Source organism: Acyrthosiphon pisum, chromosome A2 (assembly GCF_005508785.2).
Source record: "Acyrthosiphon pisum isolate AL4f chromosome A2, pea_aphid_22Mar2018_4r6ur, whole genome shotgun sequence".
Lineage (NCBI taxonomy): Eukaryota > Metazoa > Arthropoda > Insecta > Hemiptera > Aphididae > Acyrthosiphon > Acyrthosiphon pisum.
The window spans coordinates 104,582,347-104,604,497 of NC_042495.1; the positions used below are offsets into that span (position 1 = coordinate 104,582,347).

Genomic DNA, 22,151 nt, shown 5'->3' on the forward strand with positions numbered 1-22,151 from the left:
GGCCCTCTTATCAGGTCCACGACTGGCATGATACTATGATTAATAGATGGTTGTTTCATTTAAAATAATAACTGCGTTTGCGATCTCTTTATAAAATAACCCAAATGTATGATTCCATATAATGAACCAATTTATTTAGCTTGTAAATAATGAAACAAATCAATATCATAATAATAACAGTGCTAACAGTATTCATGTTTTAATTCATTTTTTCAAGCTAAAGATGACATAAGTACAATAATAAATTACCTACAAACTAAAATTGTCTGTTATAAAGTATCAATAGGTAAATAAAATTTGTAATAATATACATTTATGTTTTCAAATGAGTTGATTAAAATAATAAAAAGGATCGATCCAAACCCTCTCGTTCGCAAACGTTTAGTCACCGCGTGCGTAAACAGTAAATAATTTATGCTTGTTTCTACGTACTTCTTGTACTGATCCTAGTCCTACCGACTAGGTGGTAAACCTTCTGAAAACAAATTTTCAAAATTTTAAATAATGAAACAATATTAATAGGAATAGAGGTACAATATTTTAAAAAAGTGGCCTGCCCGACACCTAAAATAGACTGGCTATTAGCGAATTTAAATCAGTTTTCAGTTTGCGGTCTTCTCAAAATAAATCATATTTAAGATTCCGTATTATAATTTTTCAGTTTGTAGACTTCATAAAACAAATCAATATCATAGTACTATCAGTGCTAACAGTATTCATGTTGTAATTTATTTATTTAAACTAAATGTGACTTAAGAACATAAATAAACTGTATAAAAACTAAAAATTCCTCATATATTTTCCGTTAAAGTAACAATGATCGGTAAATAAAATTTGGTAATACAATTTGTATTATTATACATCTATGTTTTTAAATATTTGGGTTAAAATAATAAAATATGGGACCGGTCAATATATAGATTTGGGAATTGAAATGTTGCCCTTGTCGCCCCTTGTGTGGCAACCACAGGGGAAAACTGCACCCCGTAAAACTTGTACATAAAACACCGATCCAACTGATCTGATAGAACTACTTCGATTTCAGAATTTCATCTTTAATTTTCAGCTGGTAACTGAAAATTTTGGTGCCCTGCAGTTCCTTGTTCCACAGTTGCTACCGGTGTCTGAGGACGAATCAAGTACAAAAACATAACATTTTTAGTAGATAATAATTATAAAATTACTTTCTATGCCTAATATAACATTGTTGTGGTCTAAGTAATTTAAACTGTAGTAAAATTTCCTAATTGAATCATTGTACAAGTTAAATAATTATTAGTTCCTATGAGCTCCATGTGGACATGTCGTAGTAATTCAATAAGTAATTGTGTGTACTAAAAGTCTGTCAATTCTTTGAAATCCATTAAAAACAAAGTACTATGTTTAGGTAAAAAAAAAAAATCATATCGTTATGAAATAACAATTATTATTAGTACAACGATGGTATATTTATGATGTATACAAATTAAGTAAATGTATTTTTAATAGAATATAAACACTTATAGTGCCGTGTAATAGTGAGTCACATATAGAATTCTAGTCACTAGTCACAGTCCGACGGGATATTTAGAAAATCCGCAAAACGCTGCTGCTCAAAAATTATTTATAATATTATAATTTTACTAGAAATGTAGGTATACAATATAAATATAAATTGTTCATAATGTATAAGTGCAGAAAATTATAGAATTTGGATTTAAAAATGTATTCTTAGATATATTTTTTCTGTTCAAAGATTAATGGTAAATAAATTATTACTGCCTCGTGAACAATGAGTTATTTTTTACAATATATTTTTAAAAATGGTTTAATAACAGCATAATTACTATAGTTAAGTACATTTGATCGATTTTGCTCAATGTTCAATTTTTAAGTGACTATCCATTTAGTTTATTTATCGTAAGAGAAAAATCTTACTACAGTAAAACTCGCTTAAGACGCTCTTTAAGGGACCAGCTCTGTATAGAGCGTATTAAGCGGAAAACGTCTTATGCGGGAATGAAAAAAAACCGGCCAAATGCGAGTCGGACTCGCGCATGAAGGGTTCCGTACCATCATCAGCTATAAACATGTCGGAAACACTGATTATATTATATATTCTAGGATTTTTAGTATTTGTTGTTATAGCGGCAGCAGAAATACATAATTTGTGAAAATATCAACTTTCTAACTTTCATAGTTCATGAGATACAGCCGATGACAGACGGACGGACGGACAGCGGAGCCTCAGTAATAGGGTCCCGTTTTACCGTACGGAACATTTTGTATTGTCAAATAATAACGTGGTGAAATGGTTACATTAGGTGTAATTTGATTTTAGGTTTTGGTTCAATTATCAGTGGTAAATAAAATAACTTTATATACCTATATGGGCATAATATTCTGGTATTTATTACGGATGTACGTAAATAGGTAATACATGTAACACAATATGTTCACTGTATAATCTGTACAAATGTGACCACTAAATATCTGAGTTTCATTACCTTCTGGTTAACGGGAGTAGATGGAATGAAGCGACTCTGACTTTGTTTTAGCTGCCATAATCTCTCTCGTAAATCCGACATAAACTTAGTGTGGCCGTCTATAATTTGATTATCTAGGTCTGGTAGCGGTGTCTAAATGGAAAGGTTATCGATAAATTATTCATTTATTTATTTTTGTTTTGAAACTCATGAAAATTGTACTTTTAAATGGTTTCATTTTGAATATCATAGTCGTAAACCGTAGTATGAACACAGTAGTTAACCAACCAGGTCCGTACGTACGTAACCACTAAATCATATAGCCTGCGTTACATTACCTTATTTGAAACCACGGGGACTGTTGGTAATACTTGTCCGTGGGATTCTTTTAGTGTGATGTTTGGCTCTGATGAATTTTGCTGCAAACCAACCAACGTCGTGTTTCTATCAATTATGGCGCTTCTGGTTGTAAACTCCAAGCTCTGAGGTGGTCCATATTTTGTTGTCTACAATAAAATATACTAAATAAGCTAAATAATATATGAATATTTTGGTATTTCTATATCCTAATGTGCGAGGAGATCTAAGAGTTATTTAACATTAGATATAACCATCAGTCAAAATAATTAAAAAAGTCTAAATATTTGACGGGCGACAGTTCAATCTCAATAATTATAATATTTCCTATGTAATATGTTGTAACGTAAAAGTACTAATTAAAAAACAAAATAAATGCCAGCTCCACTAATGTAAGGCTATAAGACTATAAGACAATTATTACTTCCAAATACAAGTCATGTGGTTATTGAACGACAAATTTTAAAACGAACAATGGTGGTTATAGCAATACTTTTGGCTGATAAAAGTGGCACATATATTAATATAATAATACATTTACCTACTGCGTCGGTTAGCTCGATATTTCCTCACTAGGTAGCGTTGAAACTACATAGAAAAGTGATAACCATTTGTTGTTTTACACACAAAACAATTGGATAGGTTAGCTAGTCTGTTTGGATTTGTACAATATGTTATTCCATATGAAATGGTAATACTTATAAATTGTGTCTGCGTTATTGCCTTTACTTTTTAGAAAAAACGGCACCTCTATATTAGTCTATGGAACACTCGTATAGTAATTAACTCTAATTAAACAGGACCGTGAGTGGTCATTGGTACCTAATTATTTTATACTGCTAATTTAAACAAATATATACCTAGCCGTAAACACACATAATATTATTTATTACTGATATTTAACTGATTGAGTTTACTGAAATTATAATTTTACTCAATACGACGAATAAGCTTTTTAAATATTGAAATAATAATTATTAAATTAGTATTTATATTATTATCACGTGAATTATTATTATGTGTAAAACCACATACTTTATGATGTCTATACATTCAAACAGTGTACAGATACAATAATTTAGTACAGACATACAATACTTACATAATATTATGGATGTAAAAAATGGTATACAGATGCCGAATACGTACAAATATGTGATTTAATGTTTTATTACACGCACAACTCATACGATCAACTGCGAAAAACGTTTTACTTCCCCTGCATATATGTACTGTTGTAACACAACCTAGTTTTTTTTTTATTTATTCTTTAAAAATAATAATGGGCCCCACTGACTGGTTTTAAAGAAACTTTATAAATCTTGTAACTATGGGCAGCGTATAACTGTTTGAATTACATTTTGTTCGTATTATATCTGTAATTTGTAAACATATTTTGTACACCATTCATCGATACAGTGTGAAATTGTCGTATCTTATTTAGATTATTATCATGTCTAATATCACAGTGGTGAATGGTTTGTCCGAAACCAGGACACAGTCTGCTGCTACCGAAACGATGTTAAAAGTGATGGACGATCTCCGGCAAAATCGCGCTAAGAAATTTCAAGACCATGATCTGACCGGTATACAACCGTATCAACGGTATAGATCGTTACCGAATATACCAATGCAGTCAGTTTCCGAAGGCGAGGCGGTTCCGATCGGTTTACAGTCAACAAACGCTGCGATGTTACAGGTTTTCAGTGACCTACGGGAAAATCGTCAGACAGTGGTCGACGATAGTGGTGCCGAGAGATCAAAGGCTCAAAGACTAAGTAAGTCGATGCCCGACATATCGTTCCCAACCAATGCCGGAGTCGATGCACCTGATGGGATGCCGTCCACACAGACGTCCGTTTTTCCGGATTCACCGAGCGCGGAAACAACAGCCGAAAGTGCAGTGACGAACTTGGAACTCATCGACATCGACGCGAAGTCGTCTGCCTCGCAAACTTTTCCGCCGCAGGTTAAACCGGTCGAATTCGACCGGGAAAATCGTCGGATAGTGGTCGACGTTAGTGGTGTCAAGAGATCGATGGCTCAAAGACTAAGTAAGTCGATGCCCGCCATATCGTTCCCAACCAATGCCGGAGTCGATGCACCTGATGGGATGCCGTCCACACAGACGTCCGTTTTTCCGGATTCACCGAGCGCGGAAACAACAGCCGACAGTGCAGTGACGAACTTGGGAACTCATCGACATCGACGCGAAGTCGTCTGCCTCGCAAACTTTTCCGCCGCACGTTAAACCGGTCGAATCCGACGCCCTTAGTTCGATACGAGACATGGCATCGCAGTCAATCGCAGGGATGCTGAGTCGAACATGGTTCGGCAGGACCTTTAGGCCTGAGACCGCGGCCAGTTACAAGGATATAGTATCGCTTTGCGGCCGCGAAACGCCGCGGAAATTAAAAATACAGTAACCGCCGCCAGACCTAAACGACGCTCACTATGGAGCCGAGTGAAGAAATTGAGTGCGAATGGTTTGCTGCGGTCTTCCCGACGTAGACTGTCAAGACGATAAAGAGTTTATTCGCGACTTAGACCATTAAATATATTATAGTTTTGTAAATGTAAATTTAACCCTGTAAATTCTAACCTTGTTTTATGTAAATTGTTGAGGGCCCTAATTTGTGCCCCCCCCCCCCGGAACTGTGCATGGGTATAAGAAATGTCCATGTAAAAATGATACCTATAAAATATAAATATTGCTATAAAACCATAATCATCTATCCATAAATCTATTTATTACCACGTCATTATTTGTATCATTATGTTATCATTATCATTACTCTAGATTCTTCCTTTATTTAAATTATTAATATGTAAAAAAAAAAAAAATATTATATACTAGCCTTGTAACACACTCCATAATTCTAATAATAAAATTAAATTAATAATTGTATGTACCTATATATATTATTAACACTAATAAACGTTTATGATTTGTAATTTATTTGGTTTTTATTTGATATTATTATTAATCGTCGACACCCTGGTGTAAAACTAATTTATATGACTGGTGGAATCGTGTCTATATATTATTGTACTGTTAGAATTTGGGATTGTTGTAACCTGTGTATAAATCCCACGAGTAACCTTTTATTGAATGCTTAGACTTTTTGCTTGATGAACAAAACATTTTATCAACAAGAAACATCGAACAAACCAAAAAGACTGCGATTTTATGAAAAGAACTTGCTCTCCAAGGATATTGAGTAATCCAAATTGCTTAATAATTTTATATTTTTTCTAGAGTGTTCTATTTTGGAATATGATTCTGTAATCTAGAATCCCCATAAATATTGCTTGGTAGCGCTCATTAAGCTTGTATTGTTAATAAAATAGTGAAATAAAATTAGCTAATAAATATAATATTATTTTGTATGTACCGGCATCAAAATCTACTATGTAGGTTGTAATATAGTATTAATATTAATTATAACGGATTGAATACGAGTGTACTTGACTATGTATAATAATATAACAATTGGATATTAAATATTAATTTTAACTTAAGACTCATGAATAATAATAATAACAAAAAACCACCCGATATTTTCCACTTCAAGGAGAATTTGTGAATCACATATTGTAATGATATCTACGTCATTGCACCAACACAGTTTCATGACTCAATATCATCATAACACTATTAAATATTTCATTACCAAAAAACCACAATAACTATCTGTACCCATGTACCCATTATGTTACCCAAAATTATACACAACAAGAACAGTCATACTCATTATGAAATCAAATCACTATACAATATCCAATAAACAATATCAAAACATAATAAATATATGTACCCATGTACCCTGATATAATTCAAAATGTACAAAAACTATCAATAAGTAATAACCATATATATATATATATATGTACAAATGTCACTAATTTTATAAAAACATATTTTGATTATACTCATGTACTTATGCAAAATAAACAATAACAATTTAATACGGAACAACAAGGTATCAAAGGTCAATACTATAAGTAGGACCTCCCATTTCGATATTCGGATCAGTCTGTTCATACTAGCCAATACTGAGCTTACACATTTTTTCATACGCACCGTCTTACTTCGCTACCCAACATCTTGAAGCGAATATTAACTTAAAAACGTTACTCTTTCTAAATTAAATAAATATCTTGTTGTGAACTATCAAATATAACTTCTATATTCAAACCAAAATTGTACTCACGTTATTCTTACAAATTAACATCGTCAATACTCTACTTCCAAATTCTATCATCGTTCAAATCAAGCAACATAAACCAGGTAAGAAATTATAATAATACTTGCCATATAATTTCAATAGTAAAATCATCATCAACGATAAGTTAATAAAGACACGCAGACTCCGGTGCATCATAAATTCATAAATCATCACAAATCATTATACCCTTCGTTTATAAATCTATACTCACGATCCCAATCAATCGTAATAATTATATGCTTTAATTGGTAGTAAAAGATAGGATAAAAGAAGTTGCTATTCCAAATCCCTTCAATTATTATTCATTTAAAATAGCTGACTATACCAACTTAATTAATATATTATTATAAGGTGAAGTTTTATCAATAGCAATGTACATGCTTATTTTTAAATCATCACAATATATTATGTTTATATTATTTTTTTATTTTTATATTAATGTTATTTTACATTGTTCAGGGACTAAAATTGTGTGTAGTACGACACACTTTGTAAAGTACGAAATGCTAACTGTGGAATACGAAATAAAAAAGTGTGTTATTTTTATTTTTAATTATTCTTCAAGAAGATAATGGGCCCCACTGAAAATGTTCGTGTGGGGGGCGGGGGCCCATGAGTTCACAATTTGAAATATAAATACATTAAATAGTTCTTATAAATTAAGTACTTACAATTTGTAATATTTATACATTTCTCACATACCTAACTATAATATTAATAATATAAATAATATATAATTTTTTCTCTTTGTTTATATGATATAGTATTGTGTAGTTAAATAATACAATATAATATGTTATTATAAGACTAAAATTAAGAATAATTACTAAAGTCGTACAACTAAGATGATAAATAATGCAGTAATCCTATACGTTTGTTATGAGTCTGTCATTATTTTGTTCTTGCTTTAGCCAAAGTGTAAGTTTTTTTTTAAGAATCTTAAAAAAGTTGCTGTGTTTAATTTCTATTGGTAGTATATTGAAAATGTTTGGACCAATATATAAGCATGTGGACTGTGTTAATTTTTTATGCATAGTTGGTACTTTGATATTAGATATTTGCCTAGTATTGTGTCCGTGTTCAGTTTTAAAAGTAAGGTTATTTTTAATTATGTAAATTACCGACGCTTTATAAAATAATTTTTTTTATTGGTAGTACATTCATGTCATTGTATAAATATTTTGTGTGGTATCTTGAGTCTTTTTTTAGGATAATTTTTAGTATTTTGTTTTGGATTTTTTTTAATGGATCTATAGTTGTATCATACGTACCTCCCCATATAGAAATACCATATCTAATTATGGATTCAATTAATGCTTGATACACTACTCTAATTGTCTTAAGTGCTAAGATATCTGTTAAATTTTTAAATGCATACATAAGTTTTCTTAATTTACTTGCTAAACATTTTGCATATGTATATAATAATATATGCACTATGCAGTGTATTATAATATTATTATCGAATATAAAATGTAGGGAACAATGGCAGTTATGATAACAACTATATCTATCACTTATGTCTTAGCGCGAGAACGAATAAATTCTAAAAAATGGTATAGTCTACGCGTGCAGCAGTCAGTCGGACGCAGAAATTTTAGATAATATTTTATTTGAGAACTCGACGGGGGGTGCTCGATAGTGTAGGTATTATTATTATATTATTTTTATGAGTATTATATATTAAAGGTACCTTAAGTAAACGCACTTTGAGGTCTTATTCTCATTAATTCGGGCTTTTCGCAAAGGAGGAAAAACAAAAATCAAAGACGCATCGCACACGCAGCTCTCTTTCCCCGTTATAATATTATAAATTGTATACCGTGGTATACATATACCTAGCTGTTATATATTACGTCCTGCATGGGAAAAGGCAGTGGATAAAGAGCCGACCCGCGGGACGGCTGTGTGAGGATTTCGCCGGCGGAAAAGCCCCAGAGACCCAGAGTGGTTTTCGTCGGAAAGGGTGATGAGCTGCGTGGCGGGGGCGGACCACTTTTTTTGTCCGTGGCCTTTTGATGTATTGACGTTTAGTGTATAATAATATATAAATGGTGAGTTAATAGATAGGTGTTAATTCACATTTATAATCATTATTAAATACATATCATTTATATGACAGCAGTTGTCAGATACCTACTCGAGAACCTGATTGTATTATTAAAATTGTCTTCCATACAGACGAAGAATTTCTATGAAAAAAATAAAAATACAATTGAAATTCATTAACATTACAAAATGTAAAAGAGTAACCAACGAACATTGTATATTTGAATTCAAAATACTTCGTATTTTTTTGATTATTTAAAAATAAATGTTTAACGTATTGTAAATTACTAAAATATATGGCTTAAAATAGTATCGTAGCCATCAGGAATTCGGAACTCGTATAGTTTTAGCAGAGGTCGCTGCTAATTATAAATTATAACCACGATTCACGATTAATGTTTTCAATTGTATTGTTATCGAAAACTGTAAGTTTGTAAAGCCCATATTATGTATGAATGTGCAATGGCTGTGCATTGGTAATCTGTACAAATGTGAACACTAAATAGCTGAGTCTCATTACCTTCTGGTTAGCGGGAGTAGTTGGATTGAATCGTCTCTGAGCTTGTTCTATCACACTTCTCTTTACCTCATCCATGTAATCGAACAAAAATTTATTTTGGTTTTTACTGTTCTGAAATAGTAAAGTATTAGTCAATGTTAATCATTAAATCATTGTACAAATTAATTTTAAAAAAATCTTTCTCAGTATACTAATTATGGAAATAGTTTGGTACTAACATGAATTATGAATACAAACATGGACATTATGAAAACCGTTCGGTAAAGTAACAATATACCAAATTAGGTAATATAATTTTTGTTATTATACATTTATATTTTATACTTAATGCTAATATTCTTATATAGATAGGTACCTAATAACAAATAAAAGTAATTAAAGTAAATAAGTCAAACGAGTAACTCTAAAAGACGAAAGTATTAACAAAAAAATATGAAATGAAGAATATTTAAATATGATAACAGCCGGTTAAAATATAGATTTTTGGGGCCTTATAAATTTGAACGTATCCCAAGTACACCCTTAAGTGGCAATCCCGAAAAAAGGCCTGAAAATATGTCCGAGGACACTGCCATATGACAATATGATTTTATAATAATTAGGTGTAATGTGTTAAACATAATTTCCTATCAATAGTAGCATATATGTTCAATATTTCGTCTGGAATAATTTCATTATATATGTCTGGTAGTGGTCTCCAAATGGAAAAGTTATTAAATTATTTGGTGATTTATTTTTGTTTTGACACTCATGAAAATTGTGCTTTTAAATAGTTTTTTTTTTACTATCATAGTCGTAAACCGTTGTATGAACATAGTAGTTATTAGTTAACCAACCTGGATGGGGAATTTTCTAAAAAAATTGTTTATATATAATTGAAATTCATTAACATTACAAAATGTAAAAGAGTAACCAACGAACATTGTATATTTGAATTCAAAATACTTTGTAATTTTTTGATTATTTAAAAATAAAAGTTTAATATATGTTATGTGCTGTAAAATACTAAAATATGCTTTAAAAAATGATTTTCCAAAAGAAATACGAAGGAATTTGGACTCAGGAATCTAACCCAACGTAGCCATCAGGAATTCGGAATTCGTATAGTTTTAATAATAGTTACTGCATTAGTGCTTATTATAAATTATAATCACGATTCACGATTAATGTTTTCAATTGTATTATTATCGAAAACTATAAGTTTGTACAGCCCATATTATGTATGAATGTGCAATGGCTGTGCATTGGTATAAAAATATAGAATATTGTAAAACCAATTGTATGTGATTTGGGGGTGCCAAAATTTGTGGTCAAAAATTTGTTCTCTTGTGAATTATTTAATCTTTTAAAATAATAAAATATATAGACAGTCACTTGGTTTGAATAAACGAGGAGGTGTGTTGAAATACCTATATTATTTTGGTATTTTTACGGGATTGATAGGTTATGCTGAATCAGCATTTCAAATAATTCAAAACATATTTGAAGAATTTACGACATGTGACAGCACAATCTCCATTATGACATATTTATTTTGATGTAACTTAAATACGTAGTACAACTCATTCAAAAACATGTTAAATGTCAGGCTCCACTCATGTAAACCAAATCGACTCGCTTATAATTTTACTGTTTACTTATACTAAATACAAGTCATATAGTTATTGAACGATCAATGTCGCAAATAAGCAATGATGACAAGGTCGCATTTTGGGTTGCACTGGCTATAATATGTCTTTGAAGTAGGTACCTAAAAATGTTTAAAAAAAAAAGAAAACAACTTAAGCAAAGAATTACAAGCAGGGCTCAAGTGGCATACGCTCAATTTTATTTTGTTGTGATGGTAATGAGAGGGCTTATGAAATTATTCAACAAAATTTTTAAAAATAATCTCACATTATTTTACTTAAATTAAATATTGTTTTGCTCAAAATTTAATATCTATCTTTCATATCTCACGTATAGTTAGACTATACTTACCGCGGTGTTAAATATTTTTTGCACCTGCTGGGAGCGATATGTCTAAATGTGGCAATGAACCTAAACTAATTGATAAAGTTTAAGCTATGAATAAAGTTATGATTATAATAATACATGGGCACGTGTAAAAATATCAAATTTATTAGTAAAAATATGAATAATTTTGAACCAATTGAATCGGAACTATTTGGAAAATACAGAATATGATTATTACTCATTGATAAATCATTGAAGCATCCAAGTAATTTTATTTCATTTACACCAACTGGTAAACTATAAAGGACTAAAATAGACGTTTGTTTTATCTTCCTAGCTAATATTTAATGTGTTTTGGGGGCACAGACATTTTGTGGTCAAAAATTTGTTCCAATGTGAATTATTCAAACTTTTAAAATTGAATTCATGTACACAATATGTCCTATATTTATATGTGATCTCTAGATATCTGGGTTTCATTACCTTCTGGTTAACGAGAGTAGATGGAATTAATCGTCTCTGAGCTTGTTTTAGCTGTCGTATCCATTCTGTTAAATTAAACTTAAATTCGCTGCCTCTATTCCCTGTAATTTTGGAATAATCGACCTGTGGAAAAGTTATTGTAAAGTTTTAGTTTTTTTTGATTATTAAATGATTGTACAAATTAATTTAAAACAAATATTTCTTACAGGGGCGGATTTATCCATAGGCCCACAAGGCACGTGCCTAGTGCGCAATTTTTTAGTTAATTTTTACTTTTTAGCTTTCCATAATTTCATAATTTATTTTATATACCTAAATTTATATTTGATATTATTTTTTTTTTATTTATTATTTCAGTGACAGTATAATATAATACCAATGTACAATGCTGTTTGAAATTAAAACAACTTATACATTTATAGCAATATGGCTATTGTTTTAAGACACGTGAAAACGGCCGTCCCTCCGGTGTAACATTTACATATGTAATCATTAATATAGCATGCGTTACATTACCTCAATTGGAACAGCGGAAAATGTCGGTAATACTTGACCGTGGGCTTCTTCGTGCGTGGTGTCCGGCTTTGACAAATTCTGCTGCAAATCCACAAACGGTATGTTTCCATTATTCGTGACGATTTTGATTGATGTTATGTAAAACAACTCATTAAAAAACAAGATAAATGCCAGATCAGCTAATGTATACATATAAGGCCATTCGATTTGTTCACTATACATTTATTACTGGCAAATACAAGTTATGTCGTTATTATTGAACGACAAATTTCAAAATAATCAATTGTGGTAATAAAAACTAAAAAGGATAAACATAACATAATAATTATTACTAAACAAGTTAAAAGAATTAAGCTTTGATGACATTGCATTAAATTGGTGTACCAGTTATCTGAGTATAAATCAACAACTTACCACTATCGGATGTTATTACAGTCATCATAAGACAAATTTACATGACACTGTGTAATTCTTTTAAAACTTTTAAAATAATAAAATAAAATAAAATATATAGACAGTCACTTGATTTGAAGAAACGAAGTGATGTGTTGAAATACCTATATTATTTTGGTATTAACAACTGAATTATATAAAAGTGTAATTCGTGTAGACAATATATCCTCTATTCATACGTAACCTCTTGATATCTGGGTTTCATTACCTTCTGGTCAACGGGAAGAATTTGAAAGAATTGTCTCTCGCCTTCATTTAGCTGCTGTAACCACCCTTGTAAATTCGACAGAAATTCATTAGAGTGGTCACTGTTCTCAAGCATTTCGGTATTATTGACCTGTGAAAAAGTTATTTAAAAGTTTTAGTTGATTTGATTATTAAATAATTGTAGAAAATAATTTAAAACAAATCTTTCTTGGTAGGTATTGTAGTGATCCCTCACTAATCTTTTATATTTTTGAGTTCGTAAACGTTGATGGTTGAATAAAAGAAATGTTGTAGAGTGACAATTTAAGCAAGTAATATATAAGTATTTTATTGAAATATAAAAGTTTTATTTTTTATTTTTTATAAAGTATATACAAGGAGTCGCCCAGTGGTTACTTTTTAAAGTATTCAAAATACAAATACTATCCTATAATACATTTTGTGGTCAAACATTTTTTTCCTTTGTGAATTATTAATACTTTTAAATTATAAAATAAAATAAAATATATTTACAGTCACTTGATTTTAATAAACGAGGATGTGTGTTGAAATACCTATATTATTTTGGTATTTATTAAGGAATTATGTAAATATGTAATTCATGTACACAATATATCCTATGTTTATAAATTATATGTGATCTCTAGGCATCTGGGTTTCATTACCTTCTGGTTAACGATAGTAGATGAATTTGATCCACTCTGAGCTTCTTTTAGCTGACGTAATTTCTCTCGTAAATTCGATATAAATTTAGTATGGCTGTCGGTATCCCCAAACAGATCGAAACAATTGTCCTGTGGAAAAGTTATTGTAAAATTTTAGTTTTTTTTAATTATTAAATGGTTGTACAAATTCATTTAAAACAAATATTTTTTAGAATACTATGTACGTATAGAATAGTTTAGTTCAGAATATATGCGTGTAAAATATAAAAACTGTTCGATAAAGTAATACAACCGATGGAAGCGTTCTATTTTGTAAGATTTGTGAGGTCAGAGTGGCAGCCGAAAAAAAATTTACTGTGCCACAACATGTGGTAGAGAAAAATATTTATATGCACTAGAAATTAAAAAAATTAGACAAAATGAAGTTGTTCAGACATTATTTAAAACTTTGTCAAAAAATAAATGTGTTTTTATCGAATTTAAAAATCATTTTTAAAGTTTTTTAGGGAATTTTTCTTATTTTTGATGGCATTAAAGTCAGTTACCTACATAATATTGGTGCACCAGTGTTTTGGGGGTGCCAAAATTTGTAGTCAAAAATTTGTTTCCCTTGTTAATCCAGTCATTAGGGCTCCAAAAAAGGCATTGCCTTGCATTAAATACTAAAGTTTTGAAACTTGGCAAAAAGTTTCATCTTGGGGCCCTGATTGACCAAAAAAAATTAGCCATCTCTCTGAGGTCCGCAACCGTTCGCCATCTTGGATTTTAGGGGAAATTTTTCACTTTTTTACGTTTTTTTTTACAATATCTCTAAAATTATTAACTTTACGATAAAAATAGCAACTATAAAAATTAAAGATCGTAAAGTTTTCAACAAGAAAAGTTCTATACATTTTTAGCTTAAGAGTAATAGATTAGCGACAAAGTCCATCCGTCCGCCATAGAATATGGCGCCGTGCGCTATAATGGCGTATATAATGCAGTATATATATTACAGTGGCAGCGCGAACTATTTTTATGAATGGGACAGCAACAAGTCCACTTAAGTTATATCCAGTACCCACCCACCCCCAAATTTGTATTAAAATAATACTAATACACTGTGTTATTGTTAAGTGTCTAGACACTTTTACATTTAGTTAGTGACTGTCACACCGTCCGATACGTTGTCTGTGTTATTAGTACCGTAACCACGCATTTAAAAAAAAATTAACAGTGTGTTTCGTGTTTTTGCGTTTTTTGAGTTATTCGTTAAATACGTGTTTTATATTAAGACGAAGGGTTTACTGAGGGTAATGGCGTTATAGTTTAACGAAAAGTATAATAACATTTTTAAATTCGAGTGTCATTCGTAAAGACGGTAAAGCCGATGTTATAAAATATCTCGAGTCCGTTAAAGAACACGAAGAATTTCGAACACGATACGCGAGAATTGATCGAATTACCCCGTAAGACACTCTTGACCAGCCACCAGTTCCAGTTTTGTGAAAAAAAAATTGATGACGCATTTTTAATAAATGAACGGAAAAAACCTGCGAATAAACGTTCTAAAGTATATAATGTCCGAAGTTTATCGTCACACGAAAAAATATTAGGGAGGGCTGTAGAACGAGGTGATGATATTGGAAAAAACTGTTTGGAAAAGACTTATCAGTGAACCAGATCTAGTATCCGCGGAGGCCATTTATCATCATGATTGTTACGTAAGTTTTTTTTTTTTAATTACTGCTTCTTCGGGACAAAAAAGGGGATGACCAAAACAGGAAAATATATCTGAAGCTATGGATACTATTTTTGATTTTATTAAAGATAGTGAAGAATGTCAATTTTCAATTTCCGATTTAATCGACCGACTAAATGGATATAAACCAGACGTAATAGGACTGTGAAATCGAGGTTAATCGAAAAATATGGCAATAACGTTACAATATCTGAAAATTCCAACAAACAGCCTATATTAGGTTTGAGATCATTTGGTGATAAACTTTTAAATGAAAACTGGTATATCAATAGAAATACGGATGCTCAGGAAGAACGTTTGCGAATTATTAGTGCATGCAGCTGCAGAAATAATTATGGAAGATCTATGGCCACAGGTTCATGAATGTTCATATTACGAATCACCTATTGATTTTTTAAAGAATGTCGATAATGTTTTACCCCATTACCTAAGAATATTTTTAGAGAGTATAATTTTGAAAAAAAAAAGTCACAAAAAGAAAAGATCGGAAAAAAATGTACTGCGATTGAACATTCAATAATGTCTGCAACAAGGCCTAAGTCGTCGGATTGTGGCTGTCGGAAACAAGGAATGAAGTGCTCAGTTACATGTAAAACATGCTACGGTGAATCATGCTCAAATTCTCGTATCGAAATTCGACCAGATGACCAGTTTAGGGATTCCGATTCAGATCACGAAGACGTAACAACAACAAAGCGGAAAAAAAGTAAATATAATTAAATTTAGAAAACTGCAAATACAATACTGTTTAGTAGGTACTTATTAATAATTTGTTTTATTCAGTTTCAGTGGAAAATGTATAGGACTATGAAGAGGAAACAACAGGGGAAAAAAAGAAGAAATACAATTTTAAAATCTGTATATATTTATCATGTAGCTATAATATTTTTTTTGTTTTATATTTTTCAATAATGTTTTTAAATACAAAATAATACATTTAATAATATTTTAAAATCATGTTACTTTATTTATCCAATATTCTTCGCAAAAAAAAATAGTTAATGATACAAATGTATACTATTCAGTATTTACAAAGATTAATATATGTACTGCAGACAATATTTACAGAGAAGAATGAATATAAAAAGTATAAAAGGTTATATCAATGTTATAAAAATACCAAATGAGGTAAGTTATTAATAATAATATATTTCAGCGATACTATTTACAATACAATAACACGAAACTAAACATATATACCTATTCTACATTCGATCAGTTTTCAAATTGCGTGCATACGTATATATGTAAATAGTATATATACGTCATTATAGCGCGTGGCGCCATATTCTATGACGGGCGGATGGACTTTGTCGCTTATCTATTACTCTTAAGCTAAAAATATAAAGAGTATTTCTTGTCAAAAATTTTACGATCTTTAATTTTTAAATAAGCTATTTTTATCGTAAAGTTAATAATTTTAGAGATATTGTAAAAAAACCATAAAAAAGTGAAAAATTTGTCCTAAAATCCAATATGGCGGACGGTTGCGGACCTCAGAGGGATGGCGCATTTTTTTTGGTCAATCAGGGCCCCAAGACGAAACGTTTTGCCAAGTTTCAAAACTTTAGTATTTAATGCAAGGCAAAACCCCCTATTGACTGGACTATGTGAATTATTATAACTTTTAAAATAATAAAATAAAATAAAATATATAGACAGTTACTTGGCTTGAATAAACGAAGAGGTGTGTTGAAATACCTATATTATTTATAACTGAATTATGTAAATGTGTAATTCATGTACACAATATGTCCTATGTTCATACGTGACCTCTAGATATCTGGGTTTCATTACCTTCTGGTCAACAGGAGGAATTTGAAAGAATCCTCTTAAGTCTTCACATATCTGCTGAAACCTCCCATGTAAAATTGACAGATTTTCATCAATGTAGTCAAGCTCATTGGTAGTATTGACCTGTGGAAAAGTTATTTTAAAGTTATAGTTTTTTTAATAATTAAATAATTGTAGAAATTAATTTAAAACAAATCTTTCTTGGTATTGTAGTGATCCCTCACTAATCGTTTATATTTTTGAGTTCGTAGACGTTGATGGTTGAATAGGAGAAAGGTTGTAGAGTGACAAGTTACGCAAGTAATATATAAGTATTTTATTGAAATATAAACTTTTTTTTTTGTTATTTTTTATAAGGTCTATACAATCTGTTTCTTTAGGGACAATAAGAATATGTGATATTTAAAAAAAAAAAGAATATTTAAATGAAAACGTGATGGGAGGAGTCACCCAGTGGTTGCACTACCCTTACTTGATAATTTTTTTTTTTAAATGTATATAGCTACTTTAATTAATCATTGAGACGATCCCTACACCATTTCCTTCTGAGCCTCCTGGGAGGGTTCCCAAGAATTGTGAAGGTGGCAAAGTTTGAAATGAGGGGATTGGTATGAGAAGGGAGTTTTGAGCGGAAACATTTGTAAAAGGTTACTGCTGCTTCGTGGACTGTTTTAATTTTTAGATCGGTGTGTAAAGTTAGGTTTGAAATATAAGGAGGAGAATTTGTGATTTTACGAAGGATGTTATTTTGGAAGGTTTGAATTTTATTAGTGTTTGAATTTTATGGCATATTATTATTGGTCCAAATTAAGTCCAATAATTAATAACAATAACCCACAACAAAATACTGCGTAATGAAAATTATTTTGATACAATGAGACAGCCATACCATAAATAAATAACATTGACACGGTATTTTAATATATACGAATCGATTAAACATAATATACCTACCTAGTCATCCTGGGGGAGCATATAAGATGTTGGAAAATAATTTCAATGAAAACTAAACTTACGACTATATTTTAACATACAGTTATAACTAGGCTATAATAGGTATCCGGCACATGTACACATGGCACTTGTGAATTATTAATACTTTTAAAATAATAAAATAAAATAAAATATATATACAGTCACTATTGGTTTGAATAAACGAGGAGGTGTGTTGAAATACCTATATTATTTTGGTATTTATTACGGAATTATGTAAATATGTAATTCATGTACACAATATGTCCTATGTTTATATGTGATCTCTAGATATCTGGGTTTCATTACCTTCTGGTTAACATAAGAAGATGGAATTAATAATTGTGTGTTAGCTTGTTTTATATGCCGTATCCACTCTCGTAAATTCAACTTAAAATCGATGTGTCTCTTCATAAACAATTCGAAATAATCGGCCTGTGGAAAAGTTATTGTAAAGTTTTAGTTTTTTTTTAATTATTAAATGATTGTACAAATTAATTTAAAACAAATATTTCTTAGAATACTAAGTACGTATAAAATAGTTAAGTTCAGAATATATGCGTGTAAAATATAAAAACTGTTCGATAAAGTAATAAATCCGATGGAAGCGTTCTATTTTGTAAGGTTAGTGAGGTCAGAGTGACAGCCGAAAAAAATTTTACTGGGCCACAACATGTGGTAGAGAAAAACATTTATGTGCACTAGAAATTAAAAAAAATAGACAAAGTTAAGTTGTTCAGACATTATTTAAAACCTTGTCAAAAAATAAATGTGTTTTTATTGAATTTAAAAATCATTTTTAAAGTTTTTTAGGGAATTTTTCTTATTTTTGATGGCATTAAAGTCAGTTACCTACGTAATATTTTAAATAGGTTATACTATTATAAGAAAATGAATGCATTTTATTATTAACTAGATGATTTTATAATAATTAAATTTAATGTGTTAAACATAATTTCTAATCGATAGTAGTAAATATATATTGAATATTTGGTCTGGAATAATTTCATTAGCTAGTTCTGGTAGTTTTCTCCAAATGGAATGGTTATTTGGTGAGTTATTTTTGTTTTCACACTATTTTTGAAGATTTTTCATTAATTAGTAATTAACCTCCAAAAAATACTGCGTAATAAAAATGATGTTTAAACAATGAAACAGCCATTTCATAACATTGACGTCAGTTTTATAATGTATACGTATTGAGTAAATTTATATCTACCGAGTAATCCTTATACTTATTGCTGGATTTAGGACTTAAGCCAACATACCCTGAGGCAGTTTTGTTAAGAATACTTTTTAAAAATATTCAAAATACTTCAACAAATACTCTTTTTTTAGTGAATTATAAATTTTATATTGAAATATTTATTTTTATTTAGTTGATACTTACCTAATTATGGAATGTTAAAATTCAGAAACTTAGATACCTATTAATATATAATAAATAATTATAATAATAAAGCAAACAAATATTATAATATAATAGTAGACAGTATATTGTATATTTTAATAGATATGAATTACATAATATCTGAATTGTATTTTAACAAAATTGTTTTTTCAAATGTGTTATCGTCCATCTTTAATCGACATTTTGTTAGTATGGCATTACTAATATCTATATATATGGCAATACTAAATACCCGTTCAATAAGAGCACTGCTAGGCAATGGAGAATTATGAAAAATTATGAAATTGGAATTAGAGTAGAACATAATAATTTAATAAAGTATTTAGTGTTCTTGAATATAGATACAAATAAAAAGTATTTTTTAAGTATTTAAAATACAAAAAAAGTATTTAAATTTTAAATACAAGTATTCGTATACTTAACAAGACTGCCCTGAGGGTAAATACTGAAAAAATATTCATAATTATATAATATATTTATACAATAATACCATAGGTATGCTAATTAATATATACATATTCATATCAAACGTGGCAAAAAGTTGACATTGGATGTATATAAATTAATTTTTGAATAAAATCCAATAATTAATAACCAACCCAAATTGGCCTTATGGACATTTACAATTATTCATATTTTATTTGTTTAATACGGGTATTATTTAATATACTTACGGGTCCAAAGTTGTTGTTGATAATTGAATTGAGTCCCATTATTTTAATTGGGGGCTAAAAAATGATTCATTATTATTAACTTTATAATAAAACAGAGTATAATATAATTACTTTGTATATTCATAATATCATAACTCGTTAGGGGGGAAAAGTCTCTCTGACTTTACCGAGGTAACGCACTGTTGATGAGTTTTAATTAAAATTATCAAATTACTATAGTTCCCGTGTCTGATAAACCCATTAGACATTGGACCCAATTATACCATGAACATTTTATCCTAAGGACACAAATGGAAATAACTCAATTAATAGGTACTCGTATGAATTTTGATTCTAAAACGTCAAAGTTCTTAGAAAAATTATTTACTTTATAATTTATAGCTTAAAACGGGTGTTCTCATTTGAAAAACAGAAGTTTGTATCTCCATAGGACACTTAAGTAGTACGAAAAAATCCCAGGAATTTGAAAATATGGTTTTAAATTATATTTAAAAATTCCAATAATCAGATTTTGAATAACTACATTATTGAAGAAAAAAGGGGGTGCCCATATGCTTGGCGAAATATGATGTATATTGTAAAGTCGATACATTCTCAATTCACTCGGAATCTAAAATTGCAATGAAAAAACATTTTATGATAAAGTAATAAAAATATGTAAAATTAGATTATAGGCTATTGTGTGATTGTAGGTACATTTTAAGAACTGACCCCTGTGCCACTTTTTCACTAAAAAATATGCGTTACATTACCTGAGGCCTGGGGACCTTATGAGGCATGATTGACCTCGGCGCGATCACCCCGAAATTGGTAACCGTCAACATCACGGCCACTACAACCAGTATCCTTGGTATCAGCAACATTATCAGCATTATGAAAACGAGACGATCGTCGACCACGAAATTTGTTGTGGGCGCTGGTCAATTATAAGAAGTTGCACCGAAAAAATTTTAAAAGTACAAGACAAGTGTTGTCGTTTTTAGGTTGTGCAGATGTATTCTGTATGTCTCAGACCACTACTTGTCGGTCTGCAGGCTCATGCGATGACTATAACAAGTTATATAGCAATAATAACTATTAAATTGAACTACTCACCCAAATGTCAATTATTATACTATTATAAAGTCCTATTGAATTGCATATTAAAATAGCCTGCGATTAGATATTGATAAATAGATAGGTGTATTAATTGAATACTGTTTATCAATATTACGTATTTATTAAATGAATAATATTCAAAGGTAATCTAGAAATATATATATATTATATATGTTTAATAGTTACTACCATGCCAAATTATAGATAGGTATCATTACAGTATTTTGATACGCATCCTCCGCTCATTACTTCGCCTATATCGTAGTTCTCCACTTCTTATTGGCTGTCAACCATATGCATACATATATAACATAGAAAAAAATCAACCAATGAGAAGTAGAGACTTACGATATAGGCCGGAGGTGAAGGAGATACGTATCTACTGCGCAAAACTAGTACAACTGTGATGACACCTATCTAATTTGTCATGGTTACTACGTATACGTATGATATTATTGAAACATTTATCATATTTTACATAAAAAATATTTTAATAATTTATCTAACAGCATTTACCTGCAGCAATTTCCGTACGCATGTAGCTAAAGGCTATTCGTTCTC

At 30.1% G+C, this 22,151-nt stretch overlaps 1 protein-coding gene across 6 annotated transcripts; it reads right to left on the reverse strand.

Moving 5' to 3' along the window:
* Positions 1-687: 687 nt before the first annotated feature.
* LOC100162803 lies at positions 688-21,635 on the reverse strand. Of its 6 annotated transcripts, XM_029489348.1 has the most exons (13): positions 21,245-21,331; positions 20,604-21,102; positions 20,493-20,546; positions 18,717-18,842; positions 17,439-17,558; positions 13,901-14,029; positions 13,237-13,365; positions 12,576-12,656; positions 12,060-12,182; positions 9,621-9,731; positions 2,804-2,971; positions 2,487-2,618; positions 688-1,124 (listed from the first exon to the last, which is right to left on the reverse strand). In XM_029489348.1, exons 3-13 carry the CDS (start codon positions 20,529-20,531, stop codon positions 1,056-1,058), a joined length of 1,227 nt encoding a protein of 408 aa, XP_029345208.1. In that variant the 5' UTR covers positions 20,532-20,546; positions 20,604-21,102; positions 21,245-21,331; the 3' UTR covers positions 688-1,055. The 6 variants fall into 6 exon arrangements, with proteins under 6 accessions (XP_029345208.1, XP_008181040.1, XP_001944990.2 ...); XM_008182818.3 differs by lacking the exon at positions 20,604-21,102 and having other exon boundaries at positions 12,576-12,653; positions 21,245-21,635; XM_001944955.5 differs by lacking the exon at positions 20,604-21,102 and having other exon boundaries at positions 21,245-21,633.
* Positions 21,636-22,151: the final 516 nt, after the last annotated feature.